Source organism: Malurus melanocephalus, unplaced genomic scaffold (genome assembly GCF_030028575.1).
Source record: "Malurus melanocephalus ecotype Western Australia unplaced genomic scaffold, MMel_1.1 scaffold_60, whole genome shotgun sequence".
In the NCBI taxonomy this organism is placed as follows: domain Eukaryota; kingdom Metazoa; phylum Chordata; class Aves; order Passeriformes; family Maluridae; genus Malurus; species Malurus melanocephalus.
Window position 1 is genome coordinate 1514748 of NW_026623292.1, and position 25107 is coordinate 1539854.

The 25107-nt window shown below is 35.9% G+C and overlaps 1 protein-coding gene across 1 annotated transcript in view; it reads left to right on the top strand.

Annotated features, from left to right (window-relative positions):
• Positions 1 to 25107, top strand: part of PPHLN1 (periphilin 1) — a 65824-nt gene that overhangs the window by 24399 nt on the left and 16318 nt on the right. The window contains exons 6-9 of the mRNA XM_057366145.1: positions 822 to 1069; positions 5305 to 5384; positions 8759 to 8878; positions 11039 to 11179. Coding sequence (XP_057222128.1) covers positions 822 to 1069; positions 5305 to 5384; positions 8759 to 8878; positions 11039 to 11179 — 589 coding nt within the window. The remainder of the gene's footprint in view (positions 1 to 821; positions 1070 to 5304; positions 5385 to 8758; positions 8879 to 11038; positions 11180 to 25107) is intronic.

Sequence of the window (25107 nt, forward strand, 5' to 3'; positions counted from 1 at the left end):
TAGATTCAGTTGGTTTGTGTGTTTTTTAGTGCTGAGATTCTTTCGGACAAGTTCAAAATGATACTAGGGTGGTTTTTTTTTGGTTTTTTTTTTTACCTTTACACATACATGTACATTAATGTGATTTACAGGTAACCAACACATTTGCACTGGGGTCTAGAGTACCAATATTTAAATTTAGTGGTAAGTTTCAGTGTTTACTAGGTTATGGTTTCAAGACAGTTCATATTTTCATTTAGAATTTGACCGTGGGTAGACTCATAGGCATGAGAATAGATGTTCTGCAGATATTCTGCAGTTCTTTTTGTCTTTGCTGAATAAAAGATGAAATCCCTGAGTGATATTTTGTGTAGCAAGGTGTGTGAAATCAAATGAGGGATAGTCCCTTGAAAATAAGAGAAAAACAGAGATGAAAAATGCCAAGTAGTGGGAGCAATATTTGCATTTGCATTTTTAACTACTGTAAATTAAGGCCTAATTTCCAAGGGAATCTGAAAAAATTGTGAGTGTTCTCATTTCTTCAATGTATTTTTCTTACCTTTTAGCCATATTAGCAAGAAGTAGAAAGGAATTAGCTTCTAGCAGTGAAATAGCGCAATGAAATCTGAAAAAATAACTTTTTTTTTCTTTTTTTTTACTTTTCTATTTGTTTTTCATTCATTGCCTAGTACTCTTAATGACACTGAAGATTTTGGATGTGTTCTGCAGATGACAGCTAACCTGTTTGAATTTACCGGGCATGATATGTTACCATTGTATATGCTGTTCATAAACATTGGAAACATAACCAAGTTACTTTTATTTTTCTGTTGTCTTCCAAGGGATGTCAGAGATGGCTTCAGAAGAAAAAGCTTCTATTCTCATTATGTGAGAGATCGATCCCCTCATAGGAGGGACTCTCCTTTCTTCAGGGAATCGCCAGGGAGCCGGAGGGATTCTCCACACAGCAGATCTGGCTCTAGTGTCAGCAGCAGGAGCTACTCTCCTGAAAGAAGCAAAGCCTATCCTTTCCACCAGCATAGCAGAAGTATGTCATCCTTACATAAAAGAAATATTTCTTCTCAGCAAGGTAATGCTGGATTAATGATGAGAACTGGTTAGTGAGGTGAAACTGCTCACAGTAAAAGCCTTTTTTTCCTTACATGCTCTTTTTTACAATGGGAGAAGCTGGCATTTTGTGCCATCTCTGTTGTCTGCTCTGGCTGTTTCGTTATACTCTCTGTTCCCTTATGTATTTCATGTGGGAGATGATAGGTGTTATTTTGATAGCAGGTCTAGACTGACTGTAGGAGTTTCAGCTGTGCAGCTTTTTCTAGTGTTTTATATTCTTATTAGCATAACTCCTGTAACTTCTTTATGTGCTTCATTGGATTCCCTTACAAGAAACTTTGCTTCATCTGCAGCAGATGAAGAAGTTTCTTTGGGAAACCAGGAGAAAAGAGGGATTAAAAAACTGGAGAAATTAAAGTGCATACTGCCACTTGTATTTTTTCCAAATTTTACTAGGCTTTTGAAACTGATGGCTTTTAGCAATTACATTTCAATGTCAAAACCTCTCAGATCTTGGTTTCCTCAAAGAAATATGATGCATATCTCAGTGTAGTCCATACTGTGTCTGACTTTTAAAAGCTTGGCTCTTAATGTTTCCCAGAAGTCTAATGAATCATCTGTTTCAAAAATATTTGGGGCTTTCATCTTAAAATGATTTTGGGGGGGAAAATTGTAAAAATGCTTTTTTTAGTATGCTACATTCTTAGCCACTCTGTTTTTACAGCTTATGTAAATTAATCAGATTTGATTTCCCTTTCTGCAAATGCTTTCTAGTGAACTGTGTRAACCTACTGTTCATTTTGGCAGGCTTTTAAAAATTAATTAGATTTTTCTGTACTCACTGGGAGGCACATAGTGTTTGCAGAGTGACACTGAACCATTATGTAGCACTTCTTGCCAAAAAAGATCTTTGTAGTTTAGTTAACATTGTTCAAATATTGAGGAATCATTTCACTTCTTGTAGAATACAGAAGATCTTCCTATTTGGACATTACAGTGCTTTTAACATTTTGTRGCAATACTCAGTGAATATAATTCCTATAAGTGTAGATGAGGAAGAAAAAAATAAGGTATTTAACTAAATTTGTTCAAATATTGTAGGTGTGCAGCTCATAATTACTAGGGAAAGGAAAACAGTATTGTGAGAAACCATGCAAAATTTTGGAATGTTTCACAGTTTTWAAAAAATTTTGAGCTGACTTTGATTATACATTTATATAGCATATTGTTAGAATTGCCTAGACAATAGTGGAGGTAGTGAAGTAAAAGCAGACAYGTTCACAAACCAGAAAAGATGCTGATCAGGAGAGGAACTTACATCTAGGTCTATGTTTTTTGATATTTTCTCCCATTTGCATGGTTAAATACCTTTCCCTATCGCCTTTAGATCAGTTTTAAAAGACCAGATGAGTTGTACACTGGATTATTTCTTTATTCTTTCCCTGGAAAACACGACTGCTAAAATATCCCTCTAGATGACTGAATTAAAATGGCCTATTTGCAAGATTTAAATGGTTTAAATAATACTTTTAGAATCACTTTTGAATGTGATTTCCCTTAGGTAAGCTCATGTATTGCATATTTAAAAGGAACATAAAGTGTGACATCTCATATATGTCAGCAGTACATTTTAGTTGGCACTTAAATGGATTTACAACATGCAAAGTATATACAATTTCATGTGGAATTTGCAATGTGGTGTCTTTCTAAAATATTATAATGTTTAAAATCGTGCTGTCTGGTTTGGCCTCATGACTTCCACTGAAGGAGCATCCCATGTTCTACAGCCCTTCATACATTAGGATAAATGCAGAATTTAAACAAAGAAAACTGTGAGGGTGTGAAGAAGCTTGGTAAAGGGAGGGAAAGGGCTGATGGGAAGGACAAGCATTCATGTGTGATGGAAAGGCCTGGAGAGAAGCAGGATGGCCCCTTCCCTGGGCCAGGCAGTAAGGGATCAGTAGAGTGGTCTGGTGAGGAGATGCAAGTAGGCAGATGGTGGTGCTTGGAGAGTGTCAGGTTTCATTTTACAGGTAGGGCTTTGGGACTTAAAATAGCCACATACATTCTGAAAAAAATGACCTAAAAATGTCTCCAAATTAAATGGTGGTTTTTTTCTTGACTTTGAATAATTTTCTGATGTTTGTGTCAGCTCATTTTATCTGTTCAGGTGCAAACATATAATCCATTTAACTGCAGTAATCTTTAAAGAATCCAGTTTGATGAAGGAGGCATGTGAGAGGCAGAGTGGTCTGTAAATTTAAAAGGAAGTAGCTCATCTATGGGGCTGAAAAGCAGGTATCACAGGAGCAAAACTTGTGTTACTTAGTGGTGTCAGGGGAGATGTTCTGTTCTTTGGGGAGTGTGGCAGAATAAAAACATGGTTATTTCTATCTTCTTGGTTTTAGCTTGGACTAAATGTATATACTTTTTTATTTACATGAGCTTTTAAATTTTTCATAGCTTTTTTGTTTACTGTTTCTTGTCAAAAAGCTCTTTTTCTGTTAAAGGTCACTTTCTTTTGTTTTGTGTCTGCCAGTAATTCTTAAGTGAGGCTGATTACTATGTTTTTAAGTAGGCTCTTTATTTTGTATCATCTTCAAATTGAGGTTTCAAGTGCAATTTAGAATGTTTGATTTTGCTGGAGTAACATTCCCACCTCTTTCCATTACCATTTTTGAAGGACCCATCGGTAGCTGTGAAGATTTTTACATGGATTTAGCATTATAGCACTAACCCACTTGCCACCAACMGTGTGCATAGATGAGCCGGTTTTGGTATTTGCTTTGTCTTAATTCTACACTATATATGTTATGAAAATGTGGTGAAAGAATTGAAGACCAACTTTTCACATACCTCTTTAAGATATCCTTTTGTTAAAGGCATGCATTTTGCATAGACTTTTGCTTGAGTTTTTGTGTAGGTATTTTAAAATACACCACACAATGCAGTATTATTTTATGGTATTCAACAAAAAAAAAAAAAGGAAAATACCTCAGCTGTTTGCAGTGAGATGCCATCTCTGGTCTTTGTTGCTTTTGTTAAATTAAAGCCATATTTAAAGTGATAATGAACAAACACATTTGTAGTTCTACTAAAATAATTTCTATCCCWATTTCCCTAACCATGTGATAGACTTTTAAATTAATCCCTTTGTTAATTGTATTGAAAAAAAATTTAATGGAACCCAAGGTAAGTTTACATTGTATTTTATTTGTGAACAGTCAGCTGTTTCCTAATGTGTGGGAATGGTSTAGTTAATTTAGGCTTACTGGCAACGTGTTTGCTTTCGTACTTACCCTTTGCAGATCCCTTAGATGTAGTCTGTGGACCACAGCTTGAAAACCAGCAGTTTTCAAGAACTCCAGCCAGTTCTGCTGCTGTGGGCTGCCTGTAAATGGTCTGTGGCAAGACCATTCACAGAATGTGAATTGGCCACTTTGCCAGTTTTAACTTTTGTAAGAAAGACAGTGATCTTACAAAGGGCATCTGCCCTGTGGCTGATAAAATTCAGGACTCTTTCCCATGGCAGGTCTTTTCAACRAACTGTGGCCTGCTAAACCAGTTCATACACTACCTGGTTTCCTTTGGTGATTGACTGGTGTCTAATATTTCAGCTGTTTAAATTATTGTAGGAATATTAAAAAGTGAAAACACATCATATTGCGGGGTCATATTGATACACCTTTTCAATTAACCCACTGTCCTTTTTTCAATCATTTTCTTAAATGTTTGAAATGACACAGCTATATCTCTTCTTTCCTTGGGAAGAGAAAACAGTGTTACCAATTTTATTAGATAAAGAAATACGTATTTTTTTTAGAATCTTGGAATCATTAAGGTTGGAAAAGACCTCCAAGATTGTTGAGTCCAACCTTTGATYGAACACCCYCTGTCAACTAGAACATGGCACTAAATGCCATGTCCAGTCATTTCTTGAACTCCTTCAGGGATATTAACTCCACCACCTCCCTGGGCAGCCTGTTCCAAAGCTTAACCACTCTTTCAGTRAAAAAATTGTTCCTTATATCCAACCTGAACCTTCCCTGGCACAGCAAGAGGCAATGGCTTCTTGTTCTGTCATTAGCTTCCTTGACAAGAGTCCTGTTGCTACAACCTCCTGTCAGGTAGTTGTTGAGGTTGATAAGTCATGTCTGACTTAAGAAAATTTCACTGCAATTTTTCAAAGCCAGTAAGCATATTTGCAACATATATCTTTAATTTTGTGGTCATTAATTTTTTTCTTAATTGCAGGTAAAGAGAGGCCAGTTCAATCATTGAAAACATCAAGAGATGCATCACCTTCAGGGTCCACAGCAGTACCTTCATCAAAGGTGAATTTTCTTTTTGAGTATTTCTCATTGTGGTTTTAGATGGTTGGGTTTTTTCCTCAGTTGGAGTAAGCTGCTGTATGCACCTGCTAAGGTTCATATTCTTTACAATGTTTCTTCCTATTCCTTACAATAGGACTAGGACTTGGTCTTAGTGTTACCCACTCACTTTGACCCAGGCCATTTGCCATGTTATTTAATGACTGTCAATGCCTGATTGTTGTGACAAGATAAGACKATGACACACTGGAAGTTGCCCCCTGGATGAGATTAGGGGGCTGGCCGGGAGTTCAAGATTCATTAAGATAAATAGAAAATTAATAGGGCTTGACTCTGTGTCATTGTGAGTACATTATTATTACCACTCATTTTGACACAGACACACTCACCATGTTATTCAGTGAGGGAAAAAACAGGCTTTGGTTGTGCTATGTCATTCCAGGTACTTATTCCTTATGCYAGCTGACTGCCACTGTCCTTCAGGGGTAGTCAAGTGATATATTTTCAGTTATTTAAATAGGGAAAGTAAGTTAAAAGCTATTATGCAGATTATGCAGAAGTTGCACTGATTTGGATCATAAAATACACTTTAGAATTATTCACCTATACACCTAGAATTATTTCACCTATTTTGCTTACAGACTGAGCACACTGCAGCTTAATGCCAAATCTTGCTTAATACACACCTTTGAGAGCAAGGAGGCATTGCAAAATCTCTTACACTTGTGTTAATATGTAGTGTGAACTTGAACTCTGTATTCTCTGAGTGTTCTGCTTCTTCAGTCAGGTCTGATCTATGCTGTATTTTTTTTTGCCATCAGTTTGCAAGTATCTGCTGGCAGTAGATACCTGCTTAATATAGGCTATGCAAAATAAAACTTTCTGTTTGATTGAAGTAATTTCCCCAGACAATGTAATTTTTTATTTGATATGTATCAGCTACAGAAGTGTAAATAATTCTCTGACCATTTATTGTTTTTTCTCAAGTTCTCAAATCTTGTAATGCACTGCCCTGTGTCAGTGGAGCCTGTTGGAATCAGCCTCTTGGCTGGATCACACTGACAAGTTACCTAAGTGCTTCACTGACTTAGAATTAGTGACAGAAAAASTCCTGGCAAAATATGGACATTTCCAGAGCCAAAGTCTTAAAATTAATAAGGCTTGAAAAATTAGTTATATACTATATATTAGAGATTAAAGGAGATAATTTTCAATGCTCAAAATTATAATTTAGCTTTGAAATTCTTACAAAGGTATGTTTCCATAGCAATACCCCTTTTCACTGTAGTATCTATTTGCAAATCTAAAAAAGTTTCGGTTTGTATCTGTCTTATAATTATTTTTTGCATATTTGTGCATGTGAATTAATATATGTTGATGTTACCTGATTTGAGCCACCCATTTGACTATGGCATGAAATCTTTCGTGTTTTTCTTTAATAGCTATGTGGACTATAAGCCTTGGAGTCTGTATCCAACATACAGCAAAAGGCAGATGTGTGAGACAGGGAGAGCTTCTGAACAAAGTGACAGGTTTTTGCTTTTCTATGTTATTCATGAGATAAAAAAAATAAAATAAAAAGACTTCTGTTTTGAGGCRGAGAGTGCGGGGGTGCAGTTTAGTTTTTTAATGAGATATATTAGGCTGGTTGTTTCTTGCAGGTTTGCAGCCTAAATAGCTGCTGCTATTTTCAGCTGAGAAATATGTTCCTGTTCTTTCTGTTCAGTTGAAGYGTACCTGTGGAAATGCCATTACTTAATTCTATAAAATTCACTCAAGATTTAATATGTATTTATCGACTTATAGAATTAAATTTAGTGAGATTAAATTAAATAGATTTTTTTTTTCTGTATTCCACTAGATACTAGAATGGTTAAATTTTTTTATGACTTTTGCAAATATGGCAGGTCGTGTGAGATTTTCTATGAATTATAATACTCACGGGTTTTAAGAGCCCTGGTTATACCCCTGCATATTGAACTTTGTCACCTGCTGACTTCACTGGTTTTAGTTCTGTAATTTGCAGTTACAGAAAACAGGGATTCCTATTGGAACRTGGTGTTGCGCTTCTCTTCTGGATTCAGATAAAGGTGGTATCTTTATGACACAGARTCCTGGAAGGGTCTGTAAATTTATGCCATAGTACAGCGCGAAGATATTTGGATAATACTTTGTCTTCATTTTTTTGTTCTTCACTCAAGCAAGGGAGTGTTGATACGGGCCATTTATGTAACTTAGAATGAACTGATGATAAGAGGTGGAGTGTTGGTTTGAGGTTTTTGTTTGGCTGGTTTTTTTTTTTGTCTACCTGCTAAGATGGAACATTGGGTAGAAATTGTTATGGCCTTTTTCAAGCAGGAGGGTTTTTGTATCTCTTTTTTAGATATCCATCTTAGTGTTGCAATTTTTAATGCTACAGTGATAGAGATTCTTTGGATACTTCTATACATACAGTTGATTTAAATTAAATATCCATGTAGTGGTAACAAGATTTATAAAGCTAGCTATTCCTAAACTGGTATTTGTCATTGTCTGTTTGCTGCTCTGGTAGTAAAAGCCAAATAGTATTCTTAGAGAAATCAATTTTTAAATATTTGTGTGTGAATTTTCATTTGAAATGGTAGATTAAAAGAACGTAATGCCATGACTGACTCTATTATAAATGGTTAGTATTCCCCCAAATAAAAAATAATGAATTTTAATGAAACCTGCTCTGATCACTTAAAGTTTGTATAAAATCTTTTGTCCCTAATTAGCTAAGGTTTTATACCCTACCTAGTATTTAATAGTTTATTTTAAACTTTTTACAACCTTTKCTGCCTGAAAATCACATTGAATTATTAATTCACTGTTATATCTGACTTCTTTCAGTGCCCAAGAGGTCTCAGTTAATTTTTCTGTTATCKCTGAGCTATGAATTTAATAAACCTGATTCTGAAAGTAAAGGTTTTTTAGCAGTCCACTGAACTTTGTTGATTTGTCTTTTTTTCTCCTCTCTTGTTTGTTTATTATGTGTTCTCTCCCCACTCCCTTTTCTTTTTAAAGAAGTTGGACAGCAAATGAAAGAATTTCAACYTTCTTATTTCCTGTTCTAAAATGTTTTAGGGATCTGAATAACTATTTATTTTAATTTTGAAGATTTTTGCAATGTGTAGGTCTATTTCGTGTTAAACCTTGACTATAATGTTTTTGTACAGGCTTTGGAGAAGAGCAACAGACTATCAGAAAAGGAACTTGCAGAAGCTGCAAGCAAGTGTTCTTATTTCCTGTTCTAAAATGTTTTAGGGATCTGAATAACTATTTATTTTAATTTTGAAGATTTTTGCAATGTGTAGGTCTATTTCGTGTTAAACCTTGACTATAATGTTTTTGTACAGGCTTTGGAGAAGAGCAACAGACTATCAGAAAAGGAACTTGCAGAAGCTGCAAGCAAGTGGGCAGCTGAAAAGGCAGAGAAGGCTGAGGAAAGCAATTTACCTGAAATAACAGAGTATGATGTAAGATAGGATTATTAATCCATTTATTTTAAAGTGTTACAGCAATAGGCTTTTGTTTTTCTGTAATCTTCATAAAGGCACATTTTGTATCTTAATCCTGATTTTTTTCTGCATGTGCTATTAAATATTTGTTGAAAGGGAGTGAGAGGGAGACTAAAGCYTTGCAATTTATTTTGAAGAAATACACAAAGCCAGAGTACATTTTGTTAGTATAATTTGAATCCATTGAGCTACAAGTGACACAGTAAAGCTTCAGCTCTCCCAAGCATTCTCCAAGGAACTCTTGTAATGGTGTAGGTCTCTATGCCTACTGAACTCCTTAAAATTAGCAGGGGACTTCTGTGTCAAAACATGAGTGTACATGTAAAACATAAGACTTAAAATGGAAACTCTGCTTTTTTGAGTTCCATTTCAACCATGTCAGCCTACCATGTCATGTATTCTTTTTCAGAAAACAGTCCTGCATTATATTAAATATTAAGCTTACCTTGTTACTGCATTGGTTAGATTTTTTTCTCTTTCCAGAATCTTTATTTCATTATTAATCAACATGAATTATTTGGCAGTTTATTCCCATTTGTTTTTGTCCCTCCTTGTCTTCTACCCCTGGCTATATTGAAGTGTAATTATAGCCATTCTTAGTCATTTGTTATGCTGCTTTTGGATAGGATGTCTTCTTTGAGTTCTACTATGTTCGTGGAAAATGTATTTATTGTTTAAAACAACCCAAATAACACGTAATCTAAAATAATCTGTTTTATTTCTGTGATAATTTTCTCTTTAACTTTCACTTTGCTTCAGCTTTAGAGACAGTCTTTAAAAAGCAAARTAGTATCTACTTCACAAAGTCATGCCTTAACCTTCACAATTATTTGRCTTTGTTTTTTTTTATTTGTTTGTAAATAATTTTAGGGAAAATGAAAGCATCTTGGGAAGCATCACRTTTCCACTGGTAGAATGTAAGGGCTAGGTTAGTGAAATAAACTCACCAAATCCATATTTATCTGACCTTTCAAGTCCTGTCCATATATGTAATGGGTGGATGCATGAACAACTCCTCAATAGTGGACAGGAAGTTCTAGTTAGATACATAAACTGAAAAAAGCAATTGAAGAAAAAGGGAAGGAAGTGTTAGACTGAAGAAAAAGCAACAACTGATCCAAGGATGAATGCCATATGAAGGAGAACATATGCATGGACTTCTCTAAGAGGTTCCAGAGAAAAATAGTGAAGACAAATACCACTTTGGTTCTTGGTGAAGGGAAGGTAATGCAAGGGAGGAGATAACAGAGTGGAGAGGAGAGGTTTAAAGCTTCCTCTSTGCCTCAAAGAAARTTGCAGTGGCAAAAAGATTAAAAATAATCAAAGTGAAGCAACTACAGTTGATTTTGGTGCAGTCTAAGATGATTTATTGACTAAGAAAGTGGTCTGTAAAAATGCTAATGAAGGAGGTGAGGCTTCTCAGTCTCAGATAGCAGGCTGTCATGTATGAATTGCAAGAGTTCTTAACTTGTTCCAGTTTATCTTACATACTGCTTAATAGTTGAACTTTATGTTGCACTTAACTTTTTAGTAGCCTTCACTGACTCTCAGGCATTTAATTATTTACTGAGCTAACAAGATTTGGGATGCAATTTTAATGGTTTATGTTGCTGCTAAGGTTTGAGCATATGTTCACGGGGCCTCTTAAACTTTTAAATTTCTTTTTCTGCCTAATGCTTTTCTCTTTCATGTTAGTTAAGATTCTTCGTCYCTATTTTTGGATAATAGAAACTAGATTTATTAATCTACTTCAGTTTTCAAATCCAATTAAAAAAATGAATCTGTTGCATAATATCGGATTTAAATAATAGTGTAAAAAGAAATTACTACATCTTCCACATAAACTTTTTGGACTTGGAGTTTTCTTTGGAGTAGRAATACTGTCTTAATTTCTGTTTTAGAGGGAAGTTTATACAATTTCATCATTTCAGTGTGTTTTTTCATGTTATTAGAAATCCTCTAATCACACATTTGCTTTTGCTATGCAAGAGGTATCGCAGTTCCATTAMTAGACCTGTGGCCCTGAATGCTTCAAGAACTCTTTCTGACAACATTTTTATTTTGTGGAGGTTTTTATTTTTCTCTCAAAACTGAATTCATTGGTTGGGTTTTTTTAAGGCTGGATCTTCAGCTCCATTATACGTTGAACAAACAGAGGAAACAGAAGCAAATCTAACAGATAGTACAGAATTATACGAGGATGGCCAGCTTCTTGGTCGTTCAAAAGCAATTGCAACTAAGACAAAGGAGATWGAACAGGTGAGTCTTCTTGGCATTTTGTCACTAATACAGTAACAGTTTACTTTGCWAAAATTACCCTGATTTATTTTTTCCTCCTTCTTGGACTGTAATGTGAATGTAATTTGATTTTTCAAGATGATGTGATGATAACATCTCTGACTGTTTACTTCTGAAGAACCATGGCATTTATCTGGACATGGAAATTAATGGTAGTTTTCTGTAAACTAACAGAACATCCAACAACTGCAGTTCTGCAAGCTAGTAACTGTTTCTTAAGTCTAGTAGCCTTTGTTCTGTTACCTGTGAGGCTATTTCCTGTGGTGTAACACTGTTCCTTTTTATTGACACTTGAGAAACAGCTTTCTACATAATTGTGGTGTTTGTGTTGGTTTTTTTTCTTTTTTCTTTCTTTTTTTTTTATCTTGGTTTTTTTCTTCTATTAATACCAACTTTGGATAATTATGTTCATGATGGGCATGGCTTTCCATGTGTGTGGGTCTGCCTGGCTTGGAGCTCAGCTGAGCATTCTGTAACTATGAGAGCCACGATGYAGTTGGTTTATCCCTGTGTGTCTGAATGCAGGGTCATATATGGCCTAAAAGAGCTAGTACCAAATGCATAAGCTTAGGACTTTTTAAAAATGACAAACTGAAAAAAAAATGTAGGCTAGGAGCAGATTTTTAAAAAACAGCAGTTGTGATTAGTTAGCCTGAGGCTGGTGAATCTATGATTGATTAAACTTCCCTAGGCCCTAAAGACAGGGTTATAGTGAAAACAGATGAAAATTTGGTCATAAAATCCAAATATTGTTTCCCATATGATCTAATGTTACTGTGTTTTGTAGAATTTGCTCTTAATTCTAGGGAAGTCTAGATTATGTTCTGTAAAATGGAATACTTTTAGCATCTTAGCTCAGAAAAGCCTGAGGAATAACGCAAAGATTTGGAATTTGCAGAACCAGTTTCTCCTGTTGTTGATTTGAATATTAAAACTGTCAGCTTCTGCAGAATTTAAATAAGATTCTAGAATGATGCTAGAAGTATTTTAYTCAACTGAGCAAGATGCTTATTTTCTTATAAACCAGGCACTGTGAATTTGTTAAGAGCTAGACAAGATATTAAATCAGTAAAAACTAAGACTGGAAAATTATTTATATACTTTTTACATAAATATTTAAAATTAACTTCTGGTTTGGCAATCAAATTTTCTGGATATATAAACCTGTTGTGATAAACCTGCTAATTTTAATAATCATGAATATCATAATGAATCATCTTAATGAAATAGTGTGAATCTTTCTACTGTATGTGGTRCAGGCTCTCTCTGGAAATTTGTACACTATTCTGTTTACTTCRAGTTCTCAGCATCTAAAAGTAAATCTAGTTTAACATTTAAATTTTTAAAGTGAACTGTAAGCTAGTACACTTATAAGAAAGCTTATTAATAATATATTTCTGATTATTTGTCTTGAAGACTCAGGTAATGACAGAAAAATTATTTTGTTCTATGGACTTCTTTTCAGTTAAATTTCATTCAGGTGTTTAATGTAGTATTTCTGGAATGTAATTTTGTGGAAAGATTACTAAAATAAAATACTGCAAAGACTTATGCTGCAAGAATGGCAAAGCTGTAATCCTTCTGCAAAGCAAGGTTTTCAAAAGGTTGTTTTTCGGTATGCAGTTAAGGTATTTAAAATAAGAAGGTAATGAAGTCAGACAGGGCTTGTGCCACTGGGTATGTGTTAAAGAATTGCTGAGGGCCCAGCTAGTGTTTGAGGAAGTTTGAGGAGGTTTGATTAGAACGCTTGACCCATTGGATCACTTCTACTTCTGTCTCTTGAATTTTCCTTGGAGATCAGATCTAGTGATGTTTGCTTTTTGGTTCATATTTATTCCTAACCTGACTGCCAAGTATTTCTGCTGTTCCAGACTCCTGAAAAAGCCTTCTTTGCTTTGCYGTCTCCATATCTATATGCCTCTGAAGCTCCAAGCAGGATAAGGAGCAAAATTTTCCAAATATGTATTTTTACTTTGTAGGACGGTTCTGTTTCAGGAAAACCCAGAGGCAAAAAGCTGTGCTGACAGATCATGCATGGTRTTGCAATGAGCAAATCCATTGCTGTGCAGCAGAGAAACAGGCAGTCTGATGCCCTGGGCAGAAGGGAGGTGGCAGCTTGTGGTATAGTCTGTTATTTCTCTTCAGAAAAACAAGCACAAAAATCCCTTGAGCAATTGAATGAAATATTCATACAGGTGTTCTGTTTTAAATTAGCCCATCTCAATATCTTGTGTATCACTCATATCACTCTGTTGAATAGTTGCCTCTGCCTTTTCTCTAAGCTACAATAACACGATTTCCAATTTCAGAATTTTAAATGAAGCGTGATTGTAAATGATCACCCTGGCTCAACAGGAAAGTATTTGTATATTATTTATTTGATGGGGAACTTACTGCGAACATTCATGTAAAATGATGTAATTTGAGGAAAAATTAAGTTCTTTGTGTTCTGGCAATGACAGGACAAAAAGTGACAAACCAAGTGCTAGTTGCTGTTTGTTGTATAATGACTATCTTTAAGGTGTCTGCAGTTATTTTGCAAATATGACAGAAAGAGAGGAAACTAGAAGTTCTGCTCACAGATAAAGTCTTGGAAAAATCCAGACACTCTTTCAACAGAGAACACAAGAGTTATCTGTGTCACTCTAGGACTAGAAAAATTTCAAAGCATAGATATATTTAATTTGAAGTGTGCCAATATTACTTGGAAAGAAAGGATATGGTGGCAGATGCACAGGTGCTTGAAAACATTTCTGAACTGTAGATCTTGCAGATCTTGGGACGTTTTTAATCTCCTCTTTAAAGCAAGAGGCATAGTGATGTTATTGTGGAAACATCCAAGTTGCATGGGATTTACTTGAGCCAATCTCCTCAAAACAGGTCCTTAGGTCAGGTCATTCGGGGCTCTGTCAAATTGAACCCTGCATATTTTCATTGGAGGAGTCTCGGCTGTTTCCCTGAACAGCCTCTTTCAGTGTTTCACTGCTCTGTGTCTTGAGGTCAGCTGCCATCACAGTTTCTTTCCACCAAGGACACAATTTCTGCTCACCTCTTCTCTTGACAGCTTCCTGTCTCYATTCTTGAGCTGCACAATCCCAGCTCCTTGCCGTGGTGCTCTGATTTTGGGATCTGCTCTGCTGGGAGTGGGCTCTACTGCTCTCAGGGAAGGGTTGACTTTCCTAAAACCCTCTGGCTCTGCCCCTTTGTGGTCGGAAAAATAGGTTTTTTCTGGTACTTTTGCTTGGCTTGTACTGTGGAAACTGTTCCCTTCCATCCATGTACAGAGTCATTTCAATCTTTGTGCCTCTGCGCTGAATGGAAATTCTGCAACATTAATGCATGTCTCATATTTTAGTATAACCCATGAAATGTTTTTTAATGTTCTGTTTGTAATAAGCTTTGGAGGTTTTTTTTAAAACAAAATTGTGAGATAATTAGCTTTCTGGGTAGGGGTGTTTCTTGATTGTTTGGTTGAGGTTCTTTGAGGTTAGGTGTTTCCTTAGACCTTTGAACATGCATTTCCCTCTTTTCTTTACACTTACAGTTTTGATATAAAGTGTTATATGTGCTCTGAGCATTTGAGCATGGTGAAGTAGAACCCCATTAAACAAATGCTTAAAAGATTGGTCTGGTTACTTGAAAACAGTGTAGCAGTGAATTTTGTTTCTGCATGTCAAGATCAATGAATGTCTGTAGTTTGCTAATGTAACCATTTCACTCTTTTAAAATACTTTTGCATTTAATAGCATGTATTATGCGTTAAGGTATTATTTTGGAGTTGTTTAGTTTCTGGTTTTATATAATTAAGGACCAGCATGTAATGTGCTGAAGTGTGGGCTTTTTTTCGGAAGTGATGACAAATATGTCCCTGGTGTTAAATTTATAATTGGAGCTATTCAGCATCAGTGTTACACAAAAGGCTATCTCTTTGTTCCTCCTTCATGAGCATGAGTTGCAGGGATTCTTGAAATGTCTTATCTTGTCTAGACATCAAGTCTACAGCACTGTGTTAATTAGTCCATTATTATGTGTCCACTTTTCTTACATGTTGCATATTCAAGTTGGAGTGACATGGATTACCTCTGAAAATCTATTCTTTTCTGAAGACAGATTTTGCCAAATGACAATTTTACCAACTACTCTCCTTGATTCTGGCAAAAAACCAAACTGTTGAGTTTCTGAATGAGATTTGACACTTAATTTGGCTAGCACCAGAGTTCAGGCATCTAAGGAGGAAGCACAGGAATTAATATATTCATCCATGCTTTCTTATTCTTAATGGAATCACTGGCTGACTTTGTGCTTTCTGTTTGCCAATGTTTTTAAATGTTCAGCAGAACAATATTTTTAAATGTTTACACATTTAGATTAATTGCTTCTTTAGTTGACTTTCTAAATTAATATTGCTTGTTAGGAGTCCTCAGTAGTATTAATGATCTGTTACCCTAATGGGACAGCCTTCTTGCTGGAAGCTGCTGAAAGTCAGAGATTTTTTTTTAAATGCTTGTGTTCAGAATTTCATAGTTATGATGTATGGAAAGAAGGAAAAATGGGAGTGTGGCTGGATCAACAGGCTATCCAAATTCTGTTTCCTGATCTGCTGTCTAACTCCTTTATTAGGTAAATTATTTACATCTCTGACCTAGAAATTACTATTAAGTAAGAAAAATAGGATTTAGCAGTTCCAGTGTGTAGTTTGGGAAGAACTGTTTCTTGTTCCCCTTCTTTATTTTTGCTGTTGTTCTGGTAAGATCTATATAGCATATATACAACTCAGCATAGCTGAATTGTCTTTGTGTGTATTTAACACTTGTTAATGGGACTCTGTTCTCTTGGGGTGCTGCTCTGAGAGAAGACTGACCTCAAACAGAGTGATACTTTACATTGAAAGGACTTCATTTAAAAAGTTCTAGTTTTAATATCAATATAAAAAAATTAAAGAGACATTTGTCACAATAAAATAGCTAGTTTGTATAGTGTATGGGAGTTTACTGTATGCCTTTCTCCCTGCCCAGCCCCTCCTGTTTGCTAGTTTTGTTTTGCTTCAAATGAAACTATCTTACAGTTCTTCAACAGTATAAAGGTGAAAGAGGATATAAATATGAACTAGCTTTTGCATCCTGACTAGGGATAAGCTCATGGCGAATATATTGGAAAAGTTTTGCAGGTCTTGGATGTGATGGATTAAGCATCTAAGTTTTAGCAGTTGTAGGAAAATAAGTAAATTTATAAGTTGGAGTAATGGGTATCCAGGAAGGAATGAAGGAGGAAGTCAGAGTTGTCCTTGGTTGTATTTTTCTTTTAACTTCAGCAGAGCCTGGGAAACTGGTTACCATTTCCTAAAATTAGCTTGTTGGTCTGCTCGTGCTGTTGCTCATTTCAGGCAAAATGATCTAGGTTAGAAAAAATCCCGTAATTAAAATATAAGTTAAGAAGTAGGTGAGTTAAGTGAAGCTGAAGGAACTGGAACAGTAGCTAAAAACACATTAAAGGATTATTTCTGATTGTGGATGAGGTTAGACATGCTTTGTTTCTGACAGGAGTAGACCGGAGTAACAGGCCAGATAAGAGTAAAAGAGGGAAGCCATAGATTTTCACTCCCTCCTRGCTTTGCTGTTGTCCTTCAAACCTTCTGTACTTAATACACAGTGACACAGCCTTAATGATGGACTCATAATCATCAGTCCAGTTTGGTTGGTACCATAGTATGTATCATGCTTCCTCTGAGCTTATGTTTATTTTATTTAAATGTAAGTTATAATTAAATGTGTTAATTTATTTTTTCCTAATCAAGAAAACATTTGTCTTACGTTTTGTTATTTTGCCTTAAGCTTCTCAGAAAAATTGATGATAACTCTTTTATTTAATTATATCATCTGCCTATGATCTTGTTTYGTGCTTCTGTGGTTTATTAGTTTCCTTGTATCTGTAGCCTCTCGTTACGTATAAAAGTCAAGTGATTTATTTCATTTTACATATTCTTAGACACTTTTTCATTCATACTAATTCTGACCTGCTAATTTTTTTACTATCTCTTAGTATTGATTCTAGACTTCCTTTTTACCATTACAAAATCAAGCCAGTCACATTGTTATGCTTATTTGAGCTTTTGATTTCACACTTGCCTTAAGGCTTTTTTTGGTGCTAGGGTCTTTCAATTTTTTTAATATGACCTGCTTGTTAGAAATCCATGTTTTCATGTTTGTGAAACCACAAGATGGAGATGATYGAAGTATTTGGTCAGTTTCTTCATTGTATATTTTATTCTCCTTACAAATAGATTTTATTTAAAGGCAGGATACTTGTAAAAGGATATGAAAACTTTAGCTACTTTCCTTTCCTTGTGCTAGGATCACCATGGTTTAGAAGTTGGAATCCTTCACTTTCCACTTGCTCAGCTGTGTTCTTTTCCCTTTCTACGGGCATTAATGGGTTATTTGGTGTGTGCTGCAGTGTTCATAATTGCAAACTGCTGCATATGCAAAATCGGTGCAACTCATTTTACTCAGCACCTGAAGGTATGGTTTAATAAGGAAAGATATTACCACATTTCAGATTTTTGCCAGCAGGTTTTTTCATTGGAAAGCTGATAAAAAGTGTTATTTAATATGCAGTGCTCATAGGGAAATGCTTTTAAGAGAATTTAATACCAGAAGTGTGTGTATTTATCCAGTAACAGTAGRGTATTTCATAGAAAAGTTTGAATTAGATATAATTCACCTTTAGCTTTCACCACTAACTATCTGTTGAAGATCATGTTTGCCTGATGCTATTTAATTTAAACTGTTTTACACTTGTGCCGATCACATTATTTCAAAGTTGCCAAATGCTGGATATTCAACCCATTGACAAATGTAGAGTTTTTGATGTAGTGGCACTTCATTATGTGATCAAGCAGCACTGCAGACTGCAGGATTTCAGAGAGGATTGTTTGCTTACAGACATTATTTGCAGGTGTAAAATTTGGTGACAGATCTCTGGAAGACTTAAATGAGGGAGGGTTAGTAGTTAGGTACTTGAAATTGCTTGAATTGCAATTAGTTGAAACCAAAGGAAATATGAAAAAAGGTTGTTCAAATCTGAAAGACAAGATCCACTTCTTGGTCAGATAAAGTGAAAATCTAAGGACTTATTTATTAAATAGCATTTTTTTCAATCAAGCTGGCAGTGATTGTTTGATTTTAAATTTTTGGTTCTGTTGTGAGAAACCAGAACAAAACAGGATGAAAGAAGACTTGGAAACTATGATAGTGAGTGGGCTGGAAAGAAGAAAGATTAGTTTCAAGAGATGATGGGTGTCAACAGGATTGGAAAAGGTGTTAGGAAGCAAAGAAACTGACTAAAAATGTGTGGGCCTTGATATATAATTAGGAATTAATTTTGAGATATTGCCTACTGAAAAAACTGTCAGAAGTTGAGATGCTTGAAAGGATAAGCAGAATTGACACTGGCAAACCTGGAAATGCTGAAGGATAAAACCAGAAATGATGAATTGTCTGAGCCTTGATAAAGGCAGTAGTTTCTATGGGATTGAGGGTTATTTTTTTGTGGGTTGCGTTTTTTTGTTTGTTGGTTAGGGTTTTTTTTGGTGGTGGGGTTTTGTTGTTGGTTTTATTAACATGGATTTAATTCAGAGGATAGATCCTTCCCTCCAACTTTGTCTCCAGCTTATTTTTGCTTTAACAGAAGGGCATTTRTGGATTTGAGAAGTAGGTTAGCAGTGGTGATTTTTATTTTTGGACTGTTTTAAGGATTAAAGATAAAATTATCTCTCAGTAGGCTCAATGCTCAGAGTATTAAAGTTTTAAATATTTTTTGTTCTTACAACCTACTGTCTCTTTAGCATTGTAATTAGGGAAACTTGCTGCTTCCTGGGTTGAAACAGAATAAGAACAGAATCAGTTCCATGTACCTAGTAATTAGATTCACAAATTTAAATTCCCTCAGAAATAGCCCAAGCTCAAAGAACTACTGTCTAGYATCTCTACCCCCACAACGATGATTTTGCAGCAGCTCCGTCAGTATTCTTGATACAGTCTCTGCATTGATCTGCTGAAAGGCTTGGGATACAGGAGTCCCAAGTGATGCTTAAAACAAGATATTAATAGGGCAAACGGAGCACAGTGTCATAAAGAAAAGTTTCATAAAACCATGATGGGAAGGTGGTACCTGAGCAAACATAAAAACCCATGGAAAGTGGCAAATGTAATGTAGTGGCAGGAAGGTCAGTGACAGGAAGGACTTGATGTTTGGCATGGAAACTGGTTTCTATTTCTCTGCACTGACAAGTACTTTCAGGCCTCAGGAGGTTGGAATAGACAGCAACAGAAGAGTGTCACACATAAAACCTGTAGGTAGGGAGAATCTGCTGAAATATGAATCTACAGTTTTGAGGGGTTTGTGCGTCGTTTGTACAGACTGTCCTTTGTATAATAGAAGCTTGTTTTATAGATGACAGTTGTCCTGGTGCTTGTAGTTTAATCCTCTAATCCATTTGTAATCKGATTTATATTCAACACTGATKCATGTATAAATATAGGATAATCTGTGACTAAAGACACTTTGGTGACAAGTTGTATTTGTCATTTGGTTCTTAAATTTATATGCTGTATCTCAATGCCTCACCTAGCCTGATGTCTTCTTTCTTTTGGCAGTTGTTTCATTGAGTAGGTTAAACTCTGTATATAAAAATGGGTAACCTACACCTGTTAATATTTCTGACCTTTAAAATACAGGATAATCTTATAGTTCCAAAGGCATCAGCATKGAGAACTTTTCTAAAGTTTAATTTCCTAAATTATATGGGGAAAAAATAATCTGTTGTTGCACAAGTTACTTATGCATGTGCTTTCTTCTCTAAGTTAAGATTATGAATACATGAGATTTTTATCTTGGAGTATAAATGACTAGTGCACATCCCCATTTATTGCTGACCCACAAAGGATCACTTTCCTGTTTTGTTTCACTCATTTACATTGGTGTTGTGACTTGAGTCTTCAGTGATTGTTTGGACGTACACTAGTATGGATACCACAATGGCATGCTTCACAAAATATGGCAGAAAAATAAGGGCCAAGATTCCCCACAGGACAAAGGTTATGTATGCCTGTTTTACATTGGTACTTTTACTTGCAAAGGCTAATAGCATCAGCCTGACTTGAAAAAAMCACAGGAGGTGTATACTGACAAAGTTAAGAGGGTCAGGGGCTGTTGGTGGTTCTTCACCTTCTCATGCGTCTTGAGAGGAACTGTTCTTACATTATATTTCTGAACTGTTGAACTTCAGGTCCTGCTTTGAATGACAATAATAGTGTTTAATAGATAGATTTGATACTGTTTCTCCAAGATTTCATTTGCTTATTTGCAATCTTCCCCTTCTCCTGACTCCAGATAGCTTAAATACTTGGTTTCATTACAACATGAAATGTTGTACTTACGTGGGTACTGTGTGTGCTTACCTGACCATAATTACACCTTATAAGCAGTTCACCACCTTAGTATAGTAGATAATGTATGTATTAACTTTTTTGGTCATGTGCTACCTACATTAAAAAAAAAATCTCCACATAAGCATTTTTAAATGCAAAATCATAAATAGATTAGGATATGCTGACACAAGCTTTTCAGTGATCATCTTCAACTGGAAATTTGCCCATTTTATTGTGCTTCTTCTCAACTTGGCTTCCTAGAGAAACTATCTTATGCAATCACAGAATATCTGTGCTGTGTATCTTTTCACTCTATTGTCTGATTTCAGATAAATTCAATTTAAGCATAAACCATGATGAATAATAGTTACAAGCTTTATGAAAATAGGCAGTAACAGAAACTGTTCGAGTTCCAAGGGGGACTGTAGTAAGATTGCATGCCTTAGACATCAGGAAGCCCCCTTAAGCAAGTGCTGCAGTCAAAACCAACCTGTACCATCGCAGATTTCACCTGCACAAAAAAGTACTTTGTAATTTCATCCCTATATTGTACTGTTGCCTGTGCTGGTACAGCAGTCTTCGTGGGCCTAACCGTGAATCAGATCAAGAAAAAGAACGAGACGTTTGCAGACACTTATTTAACTAGTTCTCTTAAGCACAGTGTGCTTCCTTAAATGTGCCTGCTGCTGCAAGTGAGTAGCCACCCTGTGCTGTGTGTTGAACCACTACTGTCTGTGAACATTCAGTATCTTGAAAGTAATGCTTTAGATAAAGTTATTTAATCATCAGGCCGAAATCTATAGAAAGCTGTAGTCTTTGGTATTTGCACGGTAACTGTTCTTATCATAGGGAAGATAAAATTTAAAAAAACGTTTTTGTTCAGTTTCTAAAGCTGCCATGACCAGAACTGTCATCTTCCTTTAAGACACTTCCCCATCTTCTAACTTTGACAGGACTAGTTTTACATATTTTTTGATTTAGCTCACTTGGAAACACTGGAAGCATCACTAGAAACCCTCAGAACAGCCTCTTTCATCTGGCCTGTTAGAGCCAAACGTGGATTAATTGTGAAAGGATGGCCCCTAAGTTCTTGAGTAGATCTTGAGAGCGAAAAGCAGTCACAGTAAGTAGTATTTTTGGTAGTGAGATGGCTCAGTTTGGTAAACTAMATGGTCTCTTTCAATTCAAACTCTAACCTCTTACAGTTCATTCAAGTATTTTCACTGCCTGTCAGCTAATGTGATGAACTGGAAATGTGCAATTATAGACAAATGTTCCCACACCAAGGCCCAGCTCACTGAGGTAAAGCTGAAAGCCCTTTTGCAGGTGTCTGTTACCTGCCACGGAACAGGAGAGTTGCAATGAAGACTCTGCTGTGGTTTAAGATGAAGYTGTCTCTTTGTTCATGTGAGGGGAGCTGTGAGCTGGTGCAGTCTCCCTGAAGTGTGGAATTAATGGCTTGTGCTGGTGGTGCAGTCTCACCTGTAGCTCTCCCAGCAAAGGGGATGGAGACTTTGCCTCATTAGCTCTTCGCAGTGACACTGGTGCAGCCCTCCACCCACAACAAAATTTCTTTTTTCCCCCCACAAAATTGAAAGGACAGAAACCAGTCTAGGGAGACATGTGAGTTAGGGATCTTCATGTCAAAGTTTCTTTTGTGTGGCAAGATGTGGACCTTGGGACCCATGCCAAAGGGAAGRGAGGAGGAGGACTGGAGATGTCCCTGCCTTGCAGGGACAAAAGGATTCAAAGAGTTTCTGTAAAAGAGAGAGCATGGAACTATTTGTAGAGGAGGAATAAGCTGACCTCTGAATTGGAGGGTGGAGGAAATCTGGGAGAGATGAATGGATTTATGGTGACAGGAGAGGCAGGGTTGGTAACTGAGTGTGGGAAGCAATGAACAAGGGTGGGACTGGACTTGCAGTTGAAAAAAAATATTTTTTTTTCCAAGATTAGGAACTGCAGCCAAGAGCGTGGGGGAAGGAATGAGATGGGGAATATGGGTGGAGATGGGAATTAATTCCACAGAAGCTCTAAAGCCCATGGGCAAAAATGCAGCTGAGTTTCTCCCTGGCTGGAGGGTGGAGACACGACATCATACAAGAAAACCTGCTGCTATTTCTGGTGCCAGGAACAAGTGGGGAGCAGTCAGATGCTTCCAGCTTGGTGTCTTCTCTCTGGATGCCCTCAAGGCGTCTGCGGAAGTTACATTTGTAAGGCAGGAAATGCAGCGTTCCTGCATCAAGTACCTGAAATTGCTTACTAAAAAATAAAATAAAATGTTATTCACTGCTGTTGTTCTTTGTCTGTTTGGTCCAGTTGACTGTATTTGTCACCAACTAGGCTGTAAATGTAATGTAACTTAATGTAAAAAAGAGTTTTTAATGAAATTATCAATCTGCTTACTCAAGTGTAGGTCTAGCTGTAGCTCAAAAATGCCCTGATTATTTTTTTTATGCTTTTCATAGTTTTTGTCAAATTTACTCTTAGGCATAACTACAGCTCACTGTACAATTTTACTTTTTCTTATGCTGATATGGAAGGAGGTTTTTTGCAGCTATGTTTTTGTTAAAATCAGAAGTGAAGATAAGCAAGTAATTATATGGTCTTTCATGACCCAGATGAGTTACTAAAAAAACTTGTGCTTTAGGAGTGTTGCTTTCTACTTTAAGCAGGATGGACTTTTTGCTCCCCAGAAAAGCATGAATCATTATAATGAGCTGAAGCCTTTTAATGTGTGTAGGTGTTACTCGTGTCACAGTAAGCAGCCAGAGCAGTGATCCTAAAGAGAACGATCTCATCTACTGTAAAGGTTGTTCTAAGTATTCCTAACAAAACATATGTGCATATTGCTGAGGAGTTATATTGAGATGAGCAGAGGTCTGTTGGGGATAAAGTGCTGAGCTTGATTTTATGTGTTGTGGATCAGCTAAGATTTTAAAAGAGGCACGGGCATTTAGCATGTTACCCGAGTATGAATACTCAGAGTCTGGTGTTGGATAAGGTTTTATGGGTATAAGGGTACAAACTTTCATTGCTATGTTTAGATTGATTTCACAAGGTATCACTCAGCAGGTGGGTGTAATAAGTAAGCGAGTGGTTTTTTACTGTATTCCTTAAAGCTGCTGTATTATATTAAAGCCCTGAAAGAATGTGTGCATATGTGCATTATATATACAGTGGGCAGTGTTTCTGTTCTTTAGATAATAGTCCCATGTAGTTATAGGACATACCTGCTTATATGTTTATATGTTGTGTTTGATAGAAATGCATTAAATTCTGTCACAAGGRTAATACAAAGATGTTCAGCTAATTCAATTGACTTGAAATGCTTTTCAGTGAATTTTTGGTTTTTCAGGGTGCTAGGGTTGTACGAGTGCTTGAGTAAATACTTGCTAAGGGAATGGGGAGGACTCAGATAAAATTATGGGAGAGGTGAAGGTAGTCAGAGATAGTAGTGGTTTCTTTGTTAGGTATTTATTAGCCAACTGCAGGATCTTTGGGGCAGGAAGAGTGATTTGGCTTTGTACACAGCACAGTTTGCTGAGCAGTGATGAACTAAGGAGAACAAAAAAAAGAGGTGAACAAGTGAAAAAGATTAATTCTAAGTTAAAGTAATATGAGGAGAACAAATTGATTATGTTAAAACAAAGCAGTAGTTCTAAAATTGGGTTTAGGTGCATTGCAGCCAACAATGGAAAGTGTTAGTTGTGTTTTCTTCATCAAGAGTGTGAATTGTTGACTTACCCTAGAGAAGACAACTTTTTTTTTTCCTTAGAAGAGTTTCTGTTATGATTTTACACAGTCCATGGTACTCTTAAGTCCATATAAATTAAATAAAATTTTATTTAAGTATGTAAATCAATTCTTTGTGGATATTTATCCTTGAAAGAACAAAATTCCTTATCAGCTGATTTGAAAATAGAAAGTTTGCGGTGTTTCTACCTCTGATTTTAAGGAACAGAAAACCCACTGTACTTTCTAATTTAAATGAGAAAATGTGATTCATTTTCACTGTTGTTTTTTATTTAATTTGGCTTGCTCTGTTCTAAGTAATTAAATATTTTTCCTAATTTAATTTTGATTACAGACAGTACAGTTCAGTCTTTATTAGCATGAGCTATTCAGGGTTTTTTTGTCTTGATTTTTTTTTATTTGTTTGGGTTTAGTTGTTTTGTGGGCTTTTTTGGTGTGGTTGTGGTGGGGGTTGTGTTCTGTTTAGTATTTTTGTGGGGTTTTGGGTGTTTTGTTGTTTGGTTGTTTTTGTTTGGTTTTTGTTTTTAAGTTCTGGAAGTCTGTGTGAAGGAAGGAATGCCTTATTTTCAGGATATTTTTGTATGAATAACTTCTGTGTATTCTGTATCTTTTGATAATGTGATAATTTGGTATAARGTAAGGTTAAAAGGTAAATGGTATGGTACTGTTTCTTTTGGCTGCTGCATTAAAGTGTTTGACCTTTAG